The sequence below is a fragment of the Lynx canadensis genome, chromosome B4 (genome assembly GCF_007474595.2).
Source record: "Lynx canadensis isolate LIC74 chromosome B4, mLynCan4.pri.v2, whole genome shotgun sequence".
Taxonomy (NCBI): Eukaryota; Metazoa; Chordata; class Mammalia; order Carnivora; family Felidae; genus Lynx; species Lynx canadensis.
Window position 1 is genome coordinate 78551005 of NC_044309.1, and position 14907 is coordinate 78565911.

Here is a 14907-nt window from a genome sequence, read left to right on the forward strand (position 1 = left end):
CATCCACTTTGGCTCAGGTCATGATCTCACAGTTCGTGGGTTCGAGCCCCGTGTCTGGCTCTGTGCTGACAGTTCAGAGCCTGGAGCCTGCTTCCAATTCTGTGTCTCCCTTGCTCTCTGCCCCTCCCCCACCTGCACTCTGTCTTTGTCTCTCAAAAACAAACAGACATTGAAAAACAATTTTTTGAAGACCATCTACTTCAGCATTTTCCCAGAGATCAGGGAGCAGCCATAACTCGAGCCCCAGACTTTCCAGAACTGGCTTCCTTCTGTCTCTTGATCAATTTTAAATCCTGCCACAAGATCAATGCTGCCTCCCTCCCCCTGCTGATAAGCAGCACGTTCTTCAAGATTGCCTGTTCACTGGAGCACTGGCTTGAGAAAAACATGACTTGAAGGCGCAGCTACTGGGGATGGGGTAAGAAATGACTCCAGGGTATCACAAAATCCAGTGGGATCCTGCAGTCCATGCAAGGATCTTTCTCTCAGATTAAAAGATACTCTGGGGTGCTGTGGAACACACCAGACCTCGGTGCCCCAGGTTTCAGGTCATTTACCTCCACAGATAGAAAATATGTGGTCTGAGGGGCTCCTGGGTGGCTCAGTGGGTTAAGCGTCCAACTTCAGCTTGGGTCATGATCTCATGGTTCATGGGTTCGAGCCCCATGTCGGGCTCTGTGCCGACAGCTCAGGGCCTGGACCCTGCTTCCTCTCTCTCTCTCTCTCTCTCTCTCTCTCTCTCTGTGCATCCCCTGCTCTCTCTCTCTCTCTCTCTCTCTCTTTCTCTCTCTCAAAAATAAATAAACATTAAAAAAAAGAAGAAGAAAATAGGTGGTCTGAGATGAGGATTCCCGTAGAAGAGAGAAGCAGCCTGGTCCTGCGTGAGTTTTATTAAGTTTATTGCTGAGATGCGGGAATTAGAGAGGTAAAACCTGAACGAGGACAGGAACTCACATATTGAAGGCACAAATCCCTTCATGGATAAGACCAATCTCCAGGGCTACTCCCAGCTCTGTAAACGTGTAGGGGCCACGCAAGATAGAACCCGTAACCTAGTGTTTTGCCTGAGCTGCTGTTGCTGTAACAGGAGACAGTCTTTGTGGGTCTGTCGGTGGCCCTGTAATCTCATGAACCCAGGCAGCATGTGGCCAAATAACTCCCTAAGGCCAGGCTGTGGAGGGGGGGACTGCTGAGAGAGACCTTTCTCTGCAAGGGGCTGTGCGGGCCAGGGAAAGATCTGGGTCTTCATCCTTGGCAACGCTTCAGGAAGGGGAGCCTGAGTTAGGGAGTCTCTTAGTATGGAGGCAGCAGGATGGGCTAGAATCCAGATTCTGAACGAAGGAAGACTAAGGCAGGAGGTAGAAGAGATGGAATGTCAGTGGCAAGGAAAAGCAAGAAGGAGACGATGATAAATGTGATGCAGGAGTGTCCTGGAGAAGGGAGTCCAGAGGAAACCAGGGTGAGGTGGACAGTGGGGAAATACACTTTCACTTTATCTTGTGGTTTTCTTGGTGGGGGAGCTCAGAGCTGAGGTCTTCCCCTGGGCGTCCTTGAATTCGCTTGCACTGCCCAGCCTGGTTTTGGCCTCCCCGCGGGGGCCACAGTTCCCACTGCCGGTGACACAGCCCCCGGACAGCATGCCGTAGCCCCCCGAGACAGAGCTGGGCCGGTAACCAAAGGTTCCAGAACCGCTGAAACCAAAGCCAGCTCCTGTGCCCGTGGTCCCGGCCACCGTGCTGCTGATGACTGCTGTGGGGGTGGAGGGAGGAGTGATAAGTGTATGTCCCAGGACAGGGGTGACACCAAGTCCCCTCCAATCTCCCACCCGCAACTAGCTTAAATGTCTCCCTCTTAAGCAAACGCTTCACGTCAACTGTGGACTCTAAGGATATATGCTCAATTCCTGAGCAGCTCAGGCACTGGAAAAACTAGCCCAGATCCCACAGGATCCCCAAATTGGGCGTGTTCTCCTTCTCTGAACAAACAGGAGTACCAAGAGTGTCCCCTGAAGCATCACATAAGCCAGTAGGGCTCTCATTTAACTTTAGAATATGCTCTTAATTTTTTTCAAAGAACTTCCGGATTGCTTGATTTCGGGAAGGTTTGCTGGCCCGTCTTAGGAGACCGGGCTGACCGCTGTGGAGCCAGCACTCACACTGGTCGTGCACAGTGTGCCTGAGCACAGGTCTCTGCTCGCAGTGAGGAGGTGGGCTCTTCCTGCTCTCAGCTTCCATCATGCAGGAGAGCTGTCGTGGGACGGGCGAGGCAGAAGAGGGTGGGCTGAGAGTTTTGTCCCAGCATAGGTGAGATCTCTGGGGAAGGGGCCCATGTGAAATACCAGAATGTGACGGGAAGCTGTCAGTGGGAGCTCCACGGAGGAAGAGGGAACAGGTCTTAGCGAGGAAGGGGGTTGTGACCAGGTGATCTACCAGGCAGAGCCCATGGGGGCCCGGAGGCAGGCACCCATTTCCTCTGTGTTCATTAATGGGCTACAAATATTCCCCCAGAGGCATGAAATACTCACAAATGCTCACAGAATTGGTGTGTTCTCCAGACATCCTGTGCAGAGAGAAAAGGGGAGGTAAGTCTCCAACACTTGGAATCCAAGTTCCCCACACCGCAGCTTGAGATCATCAGCCACATGAGCCCAGCCTCCACGAACCCCTCCAACTGGCCAGATGTCATCATTGCACCTGCATGTCTCTGCTCTGCCCCGCCCCCCAGTCTACCCTTCCCATGTCAGACACGTGCCAACCTGCAAACTCGGGGCCCCCAACAACAGCACCTCTCGGGGCCCCTCCTCTGGGTTTCTCTTTATCCCATTTCTTCATTCCTGGGAGGCTACTGACTGAATAAATACACATGTGGAAATGCTAGCATCAGAAGGTGCCCCTAAGGAAATAACCGTCTGATTTTAGGACCAGTAACTTCTCCTCTGCTGGTCTCAGCACTACAATGGCGCTCAGTTAGAACAAGCTTTTCACATGTCAGTGTTTTATGTACCTCACTCTGATGTGCTATGAACCTGTACGACTCACACCATTACATACTTAGTATTTTTCATGGACTCTGCCTTTTATACCAAAAAAATGCATTTCTCTTAACAAGAAGTTTTATGGGGCTCCTGGGTGGCTCAGTCTGTTAAGCGTCCAACTCTTGGCTTCGGCTCAGATCGTATCTCATGGTTTTGTGAGGTGAAACCCCACATCGGGCTCTGCACTGACAGTGTGGAGCCTGCTTGGGGTTCTCTCTCCCTCTTTCTCTGCCCCTCCCCTACTCACATGCTCGCTCACTCTCTCTTTCTCTCTTTCTCAATAAATAAATTAAAAAAAATTTTTAAGACATTTTCCTTCACCAGGGTAAATAGAAAACCAACACTATCTGATCAAAAAGGATTTAAAAAAAAAAAACGGTAGCAGTAAAAATAAATATAATGAAAATAAAGCAGTTTAAAACTTTAGGGCTAGATATTGTTGCCTTCCCGAGGCTCTGAACCTGGGATCTAGTATCTCTTTACTTATAGGGATATTTGCAGGGTCCGAGCGGTGTTAAAGACACAATAGAACCATCCTGAGACTTTCTCCCTGTTGTGGTCTGGAGACTGGCAGGAAAACTATAAAGGAGATTGCTGTCTCATTGACTGACCAGATGCTGTTTAAAAGCTGTTTGTCATGACCTGAAAAGCGTCTCCAGCCACTCCAGCAACCTCCCCACACTCTGGGAAACTGAGTCAGAAAAGTCCAAAAGTTCTTCCAGCTCTAAGACCCTCCCCGCCCCCCCACCTGCACTCCTCGCCCTCCAGCAGCTTGCGGTAGGTGGCGATCTCCACGTCCAGGGCCAGCTTCGTGCTCATGAGCTCCTGGTACTCCCGCAGCATCCGGGCCAGCTCCTCCTTGGCCTGGTGCAGGGCGGCCTCGAGCTCGTCCAGCTTGGCCCGGGCATCCTTCAGGGCACTGTCGCCCCGCTGCTCGGCATCGGCGATGGCCATCTCCAGGTTAGAGCACTGCAGGACAGGAGGTAGCATTTTCCCCTGAGTTCTAAGGGCAGGCACTCCAAGCCTCACTTCACCCCTCATCCTCCGTGTGCTGACTGTGGTCGGACCCTCCTCTGTCTGGCCCCAATTCCTACAGCAAAGCCACATCCATGGTGATAGATAGAGTCCCCTCAACTGGGTCAGGGGAGATTCTTACTCTTAGCCACTTGGCTTTCTGAAAAGACCTTTCCAATTGTTCCAGATTTCAGATGGGAGGTAAGTGTGGAGGATGAGATCGGGGGCTCCACCTGAGAAAGTGGGTTCTGAGATGAAGGATGTAGAGTAGGAGAGAGGCCTGGGGGAGTATGTGTGATAGACCATTCACACCTCCCTGGAGAGTGAGCCAGGAACCTCCAAAGCCCCTTCACCTGCTTCTTCACACTCTCAATCTCTGAGCGCAGCCTTTGGATAAGCCGAGTCAGTTCGGAGATCTCATTCTTGGTGTGCTTGAGGTCATCCCCATGCCGGCCAGCTACTAGCTGGAGCTCCTGGAACTAGAAGGACAGGGGGAAAATCAGAGACCTTGACTCAGGCCTGGTGGAGCTCAGCCTGGCAGACCGTGCCTTTGCCTTCAGAGTGTGACAGAGGTGGGTAGGGGTCCCCAACTTCACCAGGCCTATCAACAGCCCCCCACTCAAACATCTATCTGTTCATGGGATTTATTTGTTTGTCTTAAGCACAGTTCTCTCAATGGTGGTTACATTTGGCCATAAGGACTGTTGAAAGTCTTCTCCTCTCCATACTGCAACCATATAACATACAACTCCAACTATGACACTGCTCTACTGATAGCCCTTCAAAGTCAAGGTCAAATTCAAACCATGAGCATGGCATCAAGGTGCTTTGAGATTTGCATCCACCAGTCTCTCCAGACTCATCTTTCGCTACCCCTGCCCATCTGCCTCTACACTTGTGCTGAACTGTTCCCTAAATGTCCCTGTGCTCTCAAGTCTCTGAGACTTTGCATGAGGCTCTACCTCCACCTGGAAAACCCTTTCTCATCCATTTTCCCTTTTTCCCTAGCTAGTTCCAACTCAGCCAAAGCAGATCAGCTTCCTCCGGAAGGCCTTCCTTGATCTTCCTTGATTGGGTGTACTTCTGGTTCCGTAGTTCCTACCACTCCAGTTCATAGATCTTACCACACTGTACTATAAGCACACCTTTCTGTGTCTTTCCCATCAGACTTAGCATGACTGGATGACAGGGACCTGTATTCTCTGTGACTTCCTGCCCTTCATAGCTCAGCTGGGCCCTGGGCTACTGGAACTGTTTCTGGGAATGGAGGAACATTGTGTGTGTGTGTGTGTGTGTGTGTGTGTGTGTGTGCATGTGCGCGCGTGTGTGTTGGTATATTCTGCTAGTCTAACACCACTAGCCATGAATTTGAGGTCATCTACTAGTTTGGGATCACTCCCGCCTTGATGTCATCCACTGAACAGTCAATAGAGAATATTTTAGTTCTACCCCAGAATCTGGCTTATGAGGAACTTGGAAAAGTGTGACACTCAGAACTCTGGTGACTGCACACTGCTTCTCTCTGTGTAACTGGTGCTTGGCCTTATGGGTTGTCATATCTGACCCTAACAAGGCCCTAGAGTCAGGATTCCTCTTAAAAATGCCAGGTCCCCTGGAAGACAAAGAGGCTTCTCAGTTCCTGTGTTTTATCTTTGGTACTAATCTTGGGATGATAAACACTGGGGCAGGACAGGTGGTCTTTCCCTGCTTCTCTGCAAGTCTATGTGAGGAGGATGGCCCTCCCTACAAACGGACAGGGAGGGAGGCACTAATTCCCTAAGTTCTGACACCAAGCAGGCTCCTTCTGAAGCAAACAGACCAGTGTCCTTCTCCACTCTGTTCCTGGCCCATCCTAAGTCGTCACTATAAATGCTTCTTAACAGAGTCATGTCCTGATCTTTTGTCTGAACACTGTGGAATTTGTAGTCAGTCATCTAGTTTCAAATCCAGCTCCATTTATTCCCAGCTAAGTGACCTTGGCAAATTACTTAAATGCCCTGATCCCTGCCTTCTTCATCTTTGAAAGGGGAAGAAGAAGAAGAAGAAGCCCTTCTAATTCTGTTGCTAGAACTACACTAATGAAACTCTGGTCAGTATGGGCTTAGCTCCAATTGGAGACTTGCAGGTATGGATAACCCCATACTTCTTCTGGAAGGAGTTTGGGGTTAAGCACTGGCCACTGACAATCCAGAGTGCCTGGGCCACATGGCCGTCCCTGAAACTGGCTTGCAACAGTCACGTGGAGGGACTTGGGAACTGGAAACTTGGGTTTGAACACTTATCAAGGAGCCCTGGCCTGTGCTGTTGCCTGGACCTCCCTCTCTTCCTCCCAACCCTGCTGACCACATCTTTCTGTCCCTATGGTAGCAAGGAGGCAGGGGGAGAGATAAGATAAGGTCTCAAGTGTGTGAATTTCCCCTGGGAAGGAACCCGATAAATAGCATGGAACAATTAGGAGGTTGCCATCTGATCTGAGAAACTAAAGTATCTAAAGAATCATTTCCCCACCCACGACCCATTAAAGGAGTTAAGATCATACTCCCCCTTTATCCTTGTAATTGGACTTGAATGAAAGGTAGGAATTACCTGATCTCAGATGACATTCAAGAGACCCCCTAATTTATTGTAATTAATGGAAGAGTGGAGATGCTAACTACCCATGTTTTCCTCCCTCTCAGACTCAGTTCAAACCCCTCAGCCTTCAGGAAGTCAGTACTGACCTGTCCCACTTGGCCCCCTAACCTCTGTCTCCCCAGCATCCAGGACTCTGTTTATGCCACATTCATTTGCAATCAGCCATGGGTGTCTGTCAATGGCTGCCCCAGTCTTTGTGGATTAGTCCAAGAGCTTCATCTTCTCCTCCCTTTGGGAGTACCCCAGAACCCAGGACAGTGCCATGCTCCCAACAAATGTGTGGACCATGGTGGGCCATGGACTCTGAGGAGGTGTTCAGCCCACCTTGGTCTGGTACAGGGCCTCAGCCTCGGCCTTGCTCTTCAGGGCTATTTCCTCATACTGGGCGCGGACCTCAGTGATGATGCTGTCCAGGTCCAGGTTCCGGTTGTTGTCCATGGACAGGATGACAGATGTGTCACTGATATGGGACTGGATCTGAGCAATCTCCTACATGAGAAGGAAGGAAACATGAAATGCCATTTGTGGATGGAGGAAGGCCAAGGTGATGACCCTTTCATAGAGAGCCCCTAGACCCTCCCAAGTAGAGACAAGCTGTATTCTCCAAAGCCCCCCAGCCCAGATGTTTCAGCACCACATCTGAAAACTGCTGAATGAGTTGGAAGCAGCCCAAGAAGAAAACAGCCCATCTATCTGTCACTTGAAACAGGTCAGGAGTCGAAAATATAAAGGAGAAACAGCCTGGCCACCACACAAGAGACACTAAGGACACAGGAGCCTACATATGCTTGGCCAACAGGATCAGGCTTTAAGCCAGATGATCAGAGGTAGTAGAAAGGGTGTGAGGACTCCCCCACATTTATCCCTAGAGATTCCTGTTCAAGACCCAGGGAAACACCCCAAGTGGCAGACAGAAGACAGGCAGAAATGAGAATATCCTTAGCTGAACATCAGTGTATCAAGGACCCATGGCTTCCTCAAAGATGTGAGACTGTGACTAGGAGTCCCAGGCTGGGACTGATGGTCCACATCATTTGAAGGCAACAGGATAGATGTCATGCTTTCCTTTGATCTACATGCCCCTCAGCATCCAAATGCTGGAGATCCCCTAGGCTCTTAAAGTTACAAGGAAAGAGTAACCACTCATTCACATGTCTGTCTTCCAGAAGACAGAGTTAGGGATGGGGCTGGGGGATGGAGACTTACCCCTTCATACAGACATTTGAAGAATTTGATCTCTCCATCCAGAGCATCCACCTTGGCCTGCAGTTCCACCTTGCTCATGTAAGCCGCATCCACATCCTAAAGGAATCCAGAGACCCCCTGATATCGCCCTTCTTCAAGCCCAGAAAGGGCTCTCCCAGGAACTGACATCCAAGCACCAACACTGAGATGAGCTGCCCCCGGGAATGGAGTGAGGCCTCAGAGGGCAGGAACATAACTTCCACCCAAGACTCACTGCGAGCCTCTGGAACTCATCTGCCCCCATCCAAGATGGAATCCTGTTCCTCCCCCTATTTCTCAAAGAGAGGCTATGGGAGAGCTATCTCCTACAGGGGGTCATTTGGCAGTCAGAGCCCAAGGCAGCCACAGCACTTTGCCAGAGACAGGCAGAGCTGGAAGGTAAGCGTGCAGCCCTCCCCAAAGCACGTCCTGTTCCCCAAGCCAAAGTGGACATAACCTGGACATTGGCTATCCACATCTGGGCTCCCACCCATCGACGCCAAATATAAAAAGCTGACAAGGTAGGGGTGCCTGGGTGGCTCAGTTGGTTGGGCGTCCGACTTTGGCTGAGGTCATGATCCCGCAGTTGGTGGGTTCGAGCCCCGCGTTGGGCTCTGTGCTGACAGCTCGGAGCCTAGAGCCTGCCTTGGATTCTGTGTTTCCTCCTCTCTCTGTCCCTCCCCTGCTCATGTTCTCTTTCTGTCTCTCAATAATAAATAAATGTTAAAAAACATTTTTTTTTAAAGCTGACAAGGTAATGTATTCTAGGTAAACATCTAGGTTTGTCCCAAGATATCCCAAGCAACACATCCTTCCATCTTCTTCTGGCACTTCAGATCCTGGTCGTTCTACAAGGAGCACAGACCTCAGTTTCCTCTCTGTTACCTCCCCCGCCCTCCATGCCCCACCGCCAGGTGACAGGCATATATATGCACCTCCTCCTCACCTTCTTAAGCACCACAAATTCATTCTCGGCAGTTGTGCGCTTGTTAATTTCCTCCTCATACCTATAGGAAAAGCATCACATGAGCAAGGTATGTGTGTGTGTGTTCTCATCGCAAAAGCAGAAAAGAGGTGTCCACTCTATGTATCTTTTAGCAGCTATTATTCTACATCTTTGCAAATCTGTCCCACTCACTAGGACTAGGTGGCCAGCACTGTAGACAGGGTTTGAAAATAACTCCCTCCCAGATCAGGGGACCAGATGATTTGGGGTCTGGATTCCCCCTGATGCCTGGGGAGTAACTAGGTTCTTCCTCCTCCCATTCAGTGTCCAAATCACAGGAACATGCTGCTATCCCTTGTAGCCATGATTCTTGCATCACTCCAGCTGCCTGACACCTTGCTAGTAACCTCACCCCATCCCAAAGTGTGAATCTAAAGGAACCTAGAACTGTCCCCGGACAGGAAGAAGGAGCATGGCCCAAATGTCCAGGACCTGAAGACAATGAGAGAAACTCCACCTCCCTGACTTGCTGGTTTGGGGAAGGGGTGGTTCCTGGAAATTTGGGGGACCTCTGAGCGAGCTTAGGAGCTGAGAGGCTTTCTCAAGTGGGAAGCAGAAGGGAATGTGCCAAGGAGGTGGCCACTTGCAAGAACAGCCCTACCACTGCCTGAGAGGCTGACTATCCACTGTCCAGACTGCCCAGTCACCCAGAGAGGGCCCTCATCTTGCCAAGGCAGGGGAACTCAGGACGGGCCACTGTCACCCAAGCTCAGTGCCCCTGAGCAAGTGTCCCAGTGCCTGCTGGGAAAGCCCAGCTCTGGCAGGCCAGCCAGCCCAGGCATGGGGTCCTGCTCACCTCTTCTTGTAGTCCTCCACCACGTCCCGCATGCTCCGCAGCTCCGAGTCCAGCCGCACCCTGTCCCCGGACAGCGTCTCCAGCTGCTTCCGCAGGTTGCTGATGTAGCCCTCGAGGATGGGCTCCAGGTTGTTCTTGCAGTTGTTCAGGTCCAGCTGCTGTAGCAGCTCCCACTTGGTCTCCAGCACCTGGTTCTGCTGTTCCAGGAACCGCACCTGGGACCCAAATCAACAGGCACTCTGTCAATAGGGAGGGCCTGTGGGGTTTCCTTTCCTGGGCTGTGGTTGTGTTGTCCTACACTACATTAGCTTAAAGCGTAGGCCTCCGGACTTAGAAAATGTCCCTCACACCCTTCCCCATCCAGGACCCTTTGTCTGACTGAGGTTCTCTTTGTGGGGACAGCCTCTGATATTGGGCAGGGGCTCATCATCTTTATTTACCACTAGTAAATGTCTAAATCTGCAGGGACCTGTGTCCATGGGCAGCCAAGTCCCTAGATGTGTAAGCTGGCCTTGTACTGGCCTTCACACTCTTGGGCACCTCTGCTCAGGGCCAGGTAGCCTGGACTGTGCTCTGCCTGCTCTCTGTCTCCTCCATCATGGCATCTCCCAGCCCAGCCAGAGGCAAGCACTCAGTTGACTGGGGATCTTGGGCCCTCCCATGTTGCTTTCATGTCCAACTCTCTGGTCTCAGAGCATTAATCTGAGGGAAGAACCAGCATTCTCAAGCTGTAGCTTACAAATACCATACCATTCCCTTATTCAAAATGGTCCGGTGGTTCCACATCACCTGCAGAGTCCAGTCCAAATTCCTCCCTGTGCTCTTCACCATGTGCCCAACCCTCCTCCCCCTCCTCCACCACTCACCCAATACTCACACAAAGGCAAGTTCTCCCATTCTTCAAACAAGTCCTACCATGCTACACGGGACTTCCCCCTCTCTCTAGGTTTCTTTTCCCCACCTCCATCCAGTGAACTCCTATTCACACTTTGCCACCCTACTCACTGCCACCCTTGGTGAGCTTCTCTCCTCCCCTGAGCTCAGGAAGTCTCTATTTCTCAAGGCCCTGCTACCCCTTTTTTCCTCAGGGGTTCTCAAACTCAAGTGGCCATCAACATCACCCGGGGGGCTCCTGGGCCCCACTGCCAGAGCTTGCGATTCAGTAGGTATGAGTTGGAGCCTGAGAATGTTCATTACTACAGGTGCCCAGATGATGCTGATGCTGCTGGTTCAGGGAGCACTTTTGAGGACCACTGCTCTAGTACATTGCTCCTCCCCATCTGCCTTCCCCCATAGATTGGATGTATTATAGTCTATGAGTCCATCTTTCAACCAGGATCTGAGCTGCTCTGGGTCCCATGAGAGGAGAGATTGGGTCTCATGGCTTTATAGAAATCCTCGTCTGCCACGGGCCTCTCCTTTGTCTGGCTTCCTAGTTTCATAAACTGTCATTCTCCTACTTCTCAACTCTGAGGCCACTTGCCCTGCTTCTTGGGAACATTCCCAAATCAAGCTCCCTGGCTCTTCCTGCCCCTCTGTCCACCCCCACCCTCAGTCCTGACGTCCAGGTTGGTCCAGTTCCTCCCTACTCAGTTCTTGCTGTGTCTGCATCTTGGGGAGGTGCCTGTCTCAGATAGAAAGCCACCTGAGGGCAGCAGAAGTAGAAGAAGGAAGGGGGTCTATGCTTGGCTTGCTCCAAAGAGACCCACCTTGTCGATGAAGGAGGCAAACTTGTTGTTCAGAGCCTTGATCTGCTCCCGCTCTTGGCTGCGCACTTTCTGGATCTCAGGGTCCAGCTCCACGTTGAGGGGGGCCAGAAGGTTCTTGTTGACAGTGACCTGGTGGATGCCTCCTGGAGGGCACACAGTTGGACACACAGGCCCAAGGGCCACACTGCCAAACATGCTGCCAGCAAAGCCACTGGCCCGGTTTCGACCAAACCCATAGCCCCCTGCGCGCCCACTGCCGCTGGCCATGTTGAGTGAGATGCTCCGGGCACCCCCCAGGCTGTAGAGGCTCCGGCTTCCGAAGCCCCCGCTGAGCCCTTTGCCCCCTGCCTGATAGGAGGATGAGCTGCCCCCTGAGAGCACTGCTGAGCAGCCGCTGAAGCCCCCCTTGGCGGCAGCCCCCGACTTGTAGGTGAATTGGCGGTTCATGCTGGGGAGGCCAGAGAGATGGAATAATACGCTAACCCTTAGCTGAGACGCAATTCATGAGCCTACAGTCTCAGGCTCACCCTTTATAAGGCTCAGGAGGGAACCACTGCCCTAATTTGAGGGTTTAGTTTGCCTGGGAGCAAAAAATCATTTTCTCCTAGCAAAATCAAAGACACCAGGCAAATAACTTGAAAATCCCCAAAGTGCTGGGTTTGCATGTCTTGCTCATGTAATTTGAGTCTTATCTAATTAACATGGGATAATTGGCCTAACCAAATTATCCCTAGAAAGATCTTGGCTGGGAGATTTGTCACAGCCTCGGTTGCCCTTTCCCAGGGAGTGGGGAGGCTGGATTGCCGGGGTGCAGAGGAAGACCTTTAATTGACAGAGTCATCTGTGAGAGATCTCACAGCTCTACCGGCATCAGATCAGGGACCCTGGCTGAGCTGCTTTTATGTGGTTAAGAAAAGGCTTTGTGGCCTGGCTTCCCAGGGCTCCTGGAGACAGTTCTCAAGGCTGACCCACTACGAATCCAGGACCTCTGCTGTGCCCTCCCAGGCAGGTCTTATGCTCCCCTGTGCAGTCAGGCTTCTTTGTTGCTGTGCGTTCCCGCCATCCCACCCTTGACCTTGAAATAATGGCATTGCTACCATTCACAATAGCCAACACTAGTAAAGCACTTTACAGCATTAAAAGAGCTCCTTGCACACTGAATCTCACTGAGTCCACTCAGTCAGCTTGGGGAGGAATATGATAACCGACATTTCACAAATGGGAAAACTGAGGCTCAGAGAACTGAGGATTGCAAGCATTTCATGAGCCCTTTCTTTGTATGAATCCCAGAGGATCCAAACACCCAACAAAATGAAAGCCTTCACTTTGAGAGTCCCTGGTCTGGTCTTCTGACCCTACATACAGAGCTATGAAGGCCATATTTGTCCATCTTTCTGTCCACCTGCCCACTGACCTACCCATTCATTCACCCATCCATCCCATAACAGCCCTCTGTTAAGGGCTGACACTGTCCCAGTTACTGTGTTAGGTTCTGGGGTCATAAATTTGTAAGACAGAAGCCTAGCTCACAATTCTAGGGGTGAGGACAGACACTCACATTTCATTAGAGCCTTGACAACACCAAAGTATGTGACCCAAATGTTTCATTGTTCCCAAATCCCAAGTATATTCACAGTATATAATATCCTCCATAAAAATGCAGTTATTTCAGCAGCCAGAGTGCTTGAATGAACAGTTTACCAATCCCTCTTTTCTACTTCTGTCCAGATACTCTAGCCCTCTTCTGAATTATATATTATAATACACCCGTGTTGTGTCTCTACTGTAGAACCAAGCAATTGCCAAATTCAACCTCCCCTTCTCTTTTTATACAAAACAACTATTTTTAGTTAAGAATAATCATTTTCTAGGGAACCTGGGTGGCTCTGTCAGTTAAGCCTCTGACTTCAGCTCAGGTCATGATCTTGCACTTCGTGGGTTCAAGCCCCCATGTCAGGCTCTGTGCTGACAGCTCAGAGCCTGGAGCCTGCCTCAGATTCTGTGCCTCCCTCTTTCTCTGCCCCTTCCCCTTCCCCACTCATTGTCTCTCTCTCTCTCTCTCTCTCTCTCTCTCTCTCTCTCAAAAAATAAACATTTGAAAAAAGAATAATCTTTTTCTTTGATGATGTCAATTTCACACCAGTAATAGCACTTGGCTTTCTTTCCCATCTTTCCATCTTTTCCATCTTTCTTCACTTAGGCACAAAGGTTTTATCCCTTTGCGATTTCTTTATAAGGCATGATGAGTGAACACCAACAAAGCTGTATTGTGATGAGGATACAGTGTCCCAGCCAGAATCCCTCCCTAATTGGCTCCTTTCAGCACACCAGCGGCAGAGTAGACATGATTCAGACCCATGGCAAAACTACAGACTGCTGTCACAAGCTTTGAGATCCCTCCCTCAAGGCTGACAGCCAGTGGCTACACTGTGAGCGTCAGCTCTGCGGGGTGGTGTGTGAGTGCTAATGGGCAGCCAGCCTCCACTCTGCATGGCCTTCACTTCCCCTCTCCCACCAGTTTTTCCTCCCCATGAACCTGCCATATGGATACCCCGGCAAAACTTCTCTTGTCACATCTCAATTCAACTCTCCTCTCTGGTCGGACTCCCAGACTGTACCTATTTTTTCACATGTGTCCCCAAAGTGTACCAATCTCCCTCAATAGCCAGAAACGTTCCTAAGGATGAGACCCACACCCTATCCTCCCTGTTTCCATCCCAGGACCACAGGAGTGAGGGACTCTCAGGAAGTCATGGAGGGACACAAAGACTCTTCAATGCCCCCTTGAAATCATTCCTCCTAAGGACAGGATCCTTAGCATCTGTCTTTAAAACTCCCTTAAGTGGGCCATTTCTGCTTCACATCCTGCTACTGCTCTTGCCAGGGGAAATTTGATGCCAGCTGAACACTTACCTAACCTTCACCCACTTCCCACCGAGGTCAGTCCTGCCATTAGCCTTTGCTCACCTCTAGGCAGGCATCCCTGATGGGTGCAGCACACAAGAAGCAGGAAATCAACCTCCCATCACCCACAGAGGCAGTAAAATCATGTTATAGAAGAATATGTAGGATCTGTAATTCAGAAAGATGGAATAGACATACTTTTCCTTTCTTCTGATGCTGCTAGAGCAGAATAAATAGTGTGAACACTCTTCTTCCACTAACTATAACTAAAAACCTGAATACTATCTATCTATCTATATATATATATATATATATATATATATGACATGAGAAGACTCTGAAAGGTGGAGAAAAGAAGTCATACTGGATAGGGATCTTGGGAGCCAAGGAATGGCATGGTGGTGAATTCTCTGGGGTTCCTATTTGTTTCATACATCCCAGACTTGGGGCAAAAGAAGGCAACAGCCTGGAAGGGCACAAATTTTTTCAAAAACCCTGCAGAAGTCTAACTCTCTGGAGAGAAATATTCAAGAATAGGGCAGTCTAGAAAGACAAAACTCAGAAACAGAAACCACTCTATTCTAGC

At 50.4% G+C, this 14907-nt stretch overlaps 1 protein-coding gene across 1 annotated transcript; it reads right to left on the bottom strand.

The window, feature by feature from the left end:
* Positions 1–1492: 1492 nt before the first annotated feature.
* On the bottom strand, positions 1493–11864 carry LOC115519020 (keratin, type II cytoskeletal 73). Its single transcript, XM_030322683.1, has 9 exons — positions 11418–11864; positions 9709–9923; positions 8853–8913; positions 7889–7984; positions 7007–7171; positions 4402–4527; positions 3783–4003; positions 2525–2559; positions 1493–1749 (listed from the first exon to the last, which is right to left on the bottom strand). Exons 1-9 carry the CDS (start codon positions 11862–11864, stop codon positions 1493–1495), a joined length of 1623 nt encoding a protein of 540 aa, XP_030178543.1.
* Between the last annotated feature and the right edge of the window lie 3043 nt (positions 11865–14907).

Bases quoted from the DNA above. Each gene is read 5' to 3' on its own strand.
- LOC115519020 (XM_030322683.1), bottom strand. From the start codon at position 11,864: ATGAACCGCCAATTCACCTACAAGTCGGGGGCTGCCGCCAAGGGGGGC. The intron at 7,985-8,852 runs GTGAGGAGGAGG...GGATTCCTTTAG, and splicing joins AATTTGTGGTGCTTAAGAAG to GATGTGGATGCGGCTTACAT. The intron at 4,528-7,006 runs GTGGGCTGAACA...CTGTCCTTCTAG, and splicing joins AGGCCCTGTACCAGACCAAG to TTCCAGGAGCTCCAGCTAGT.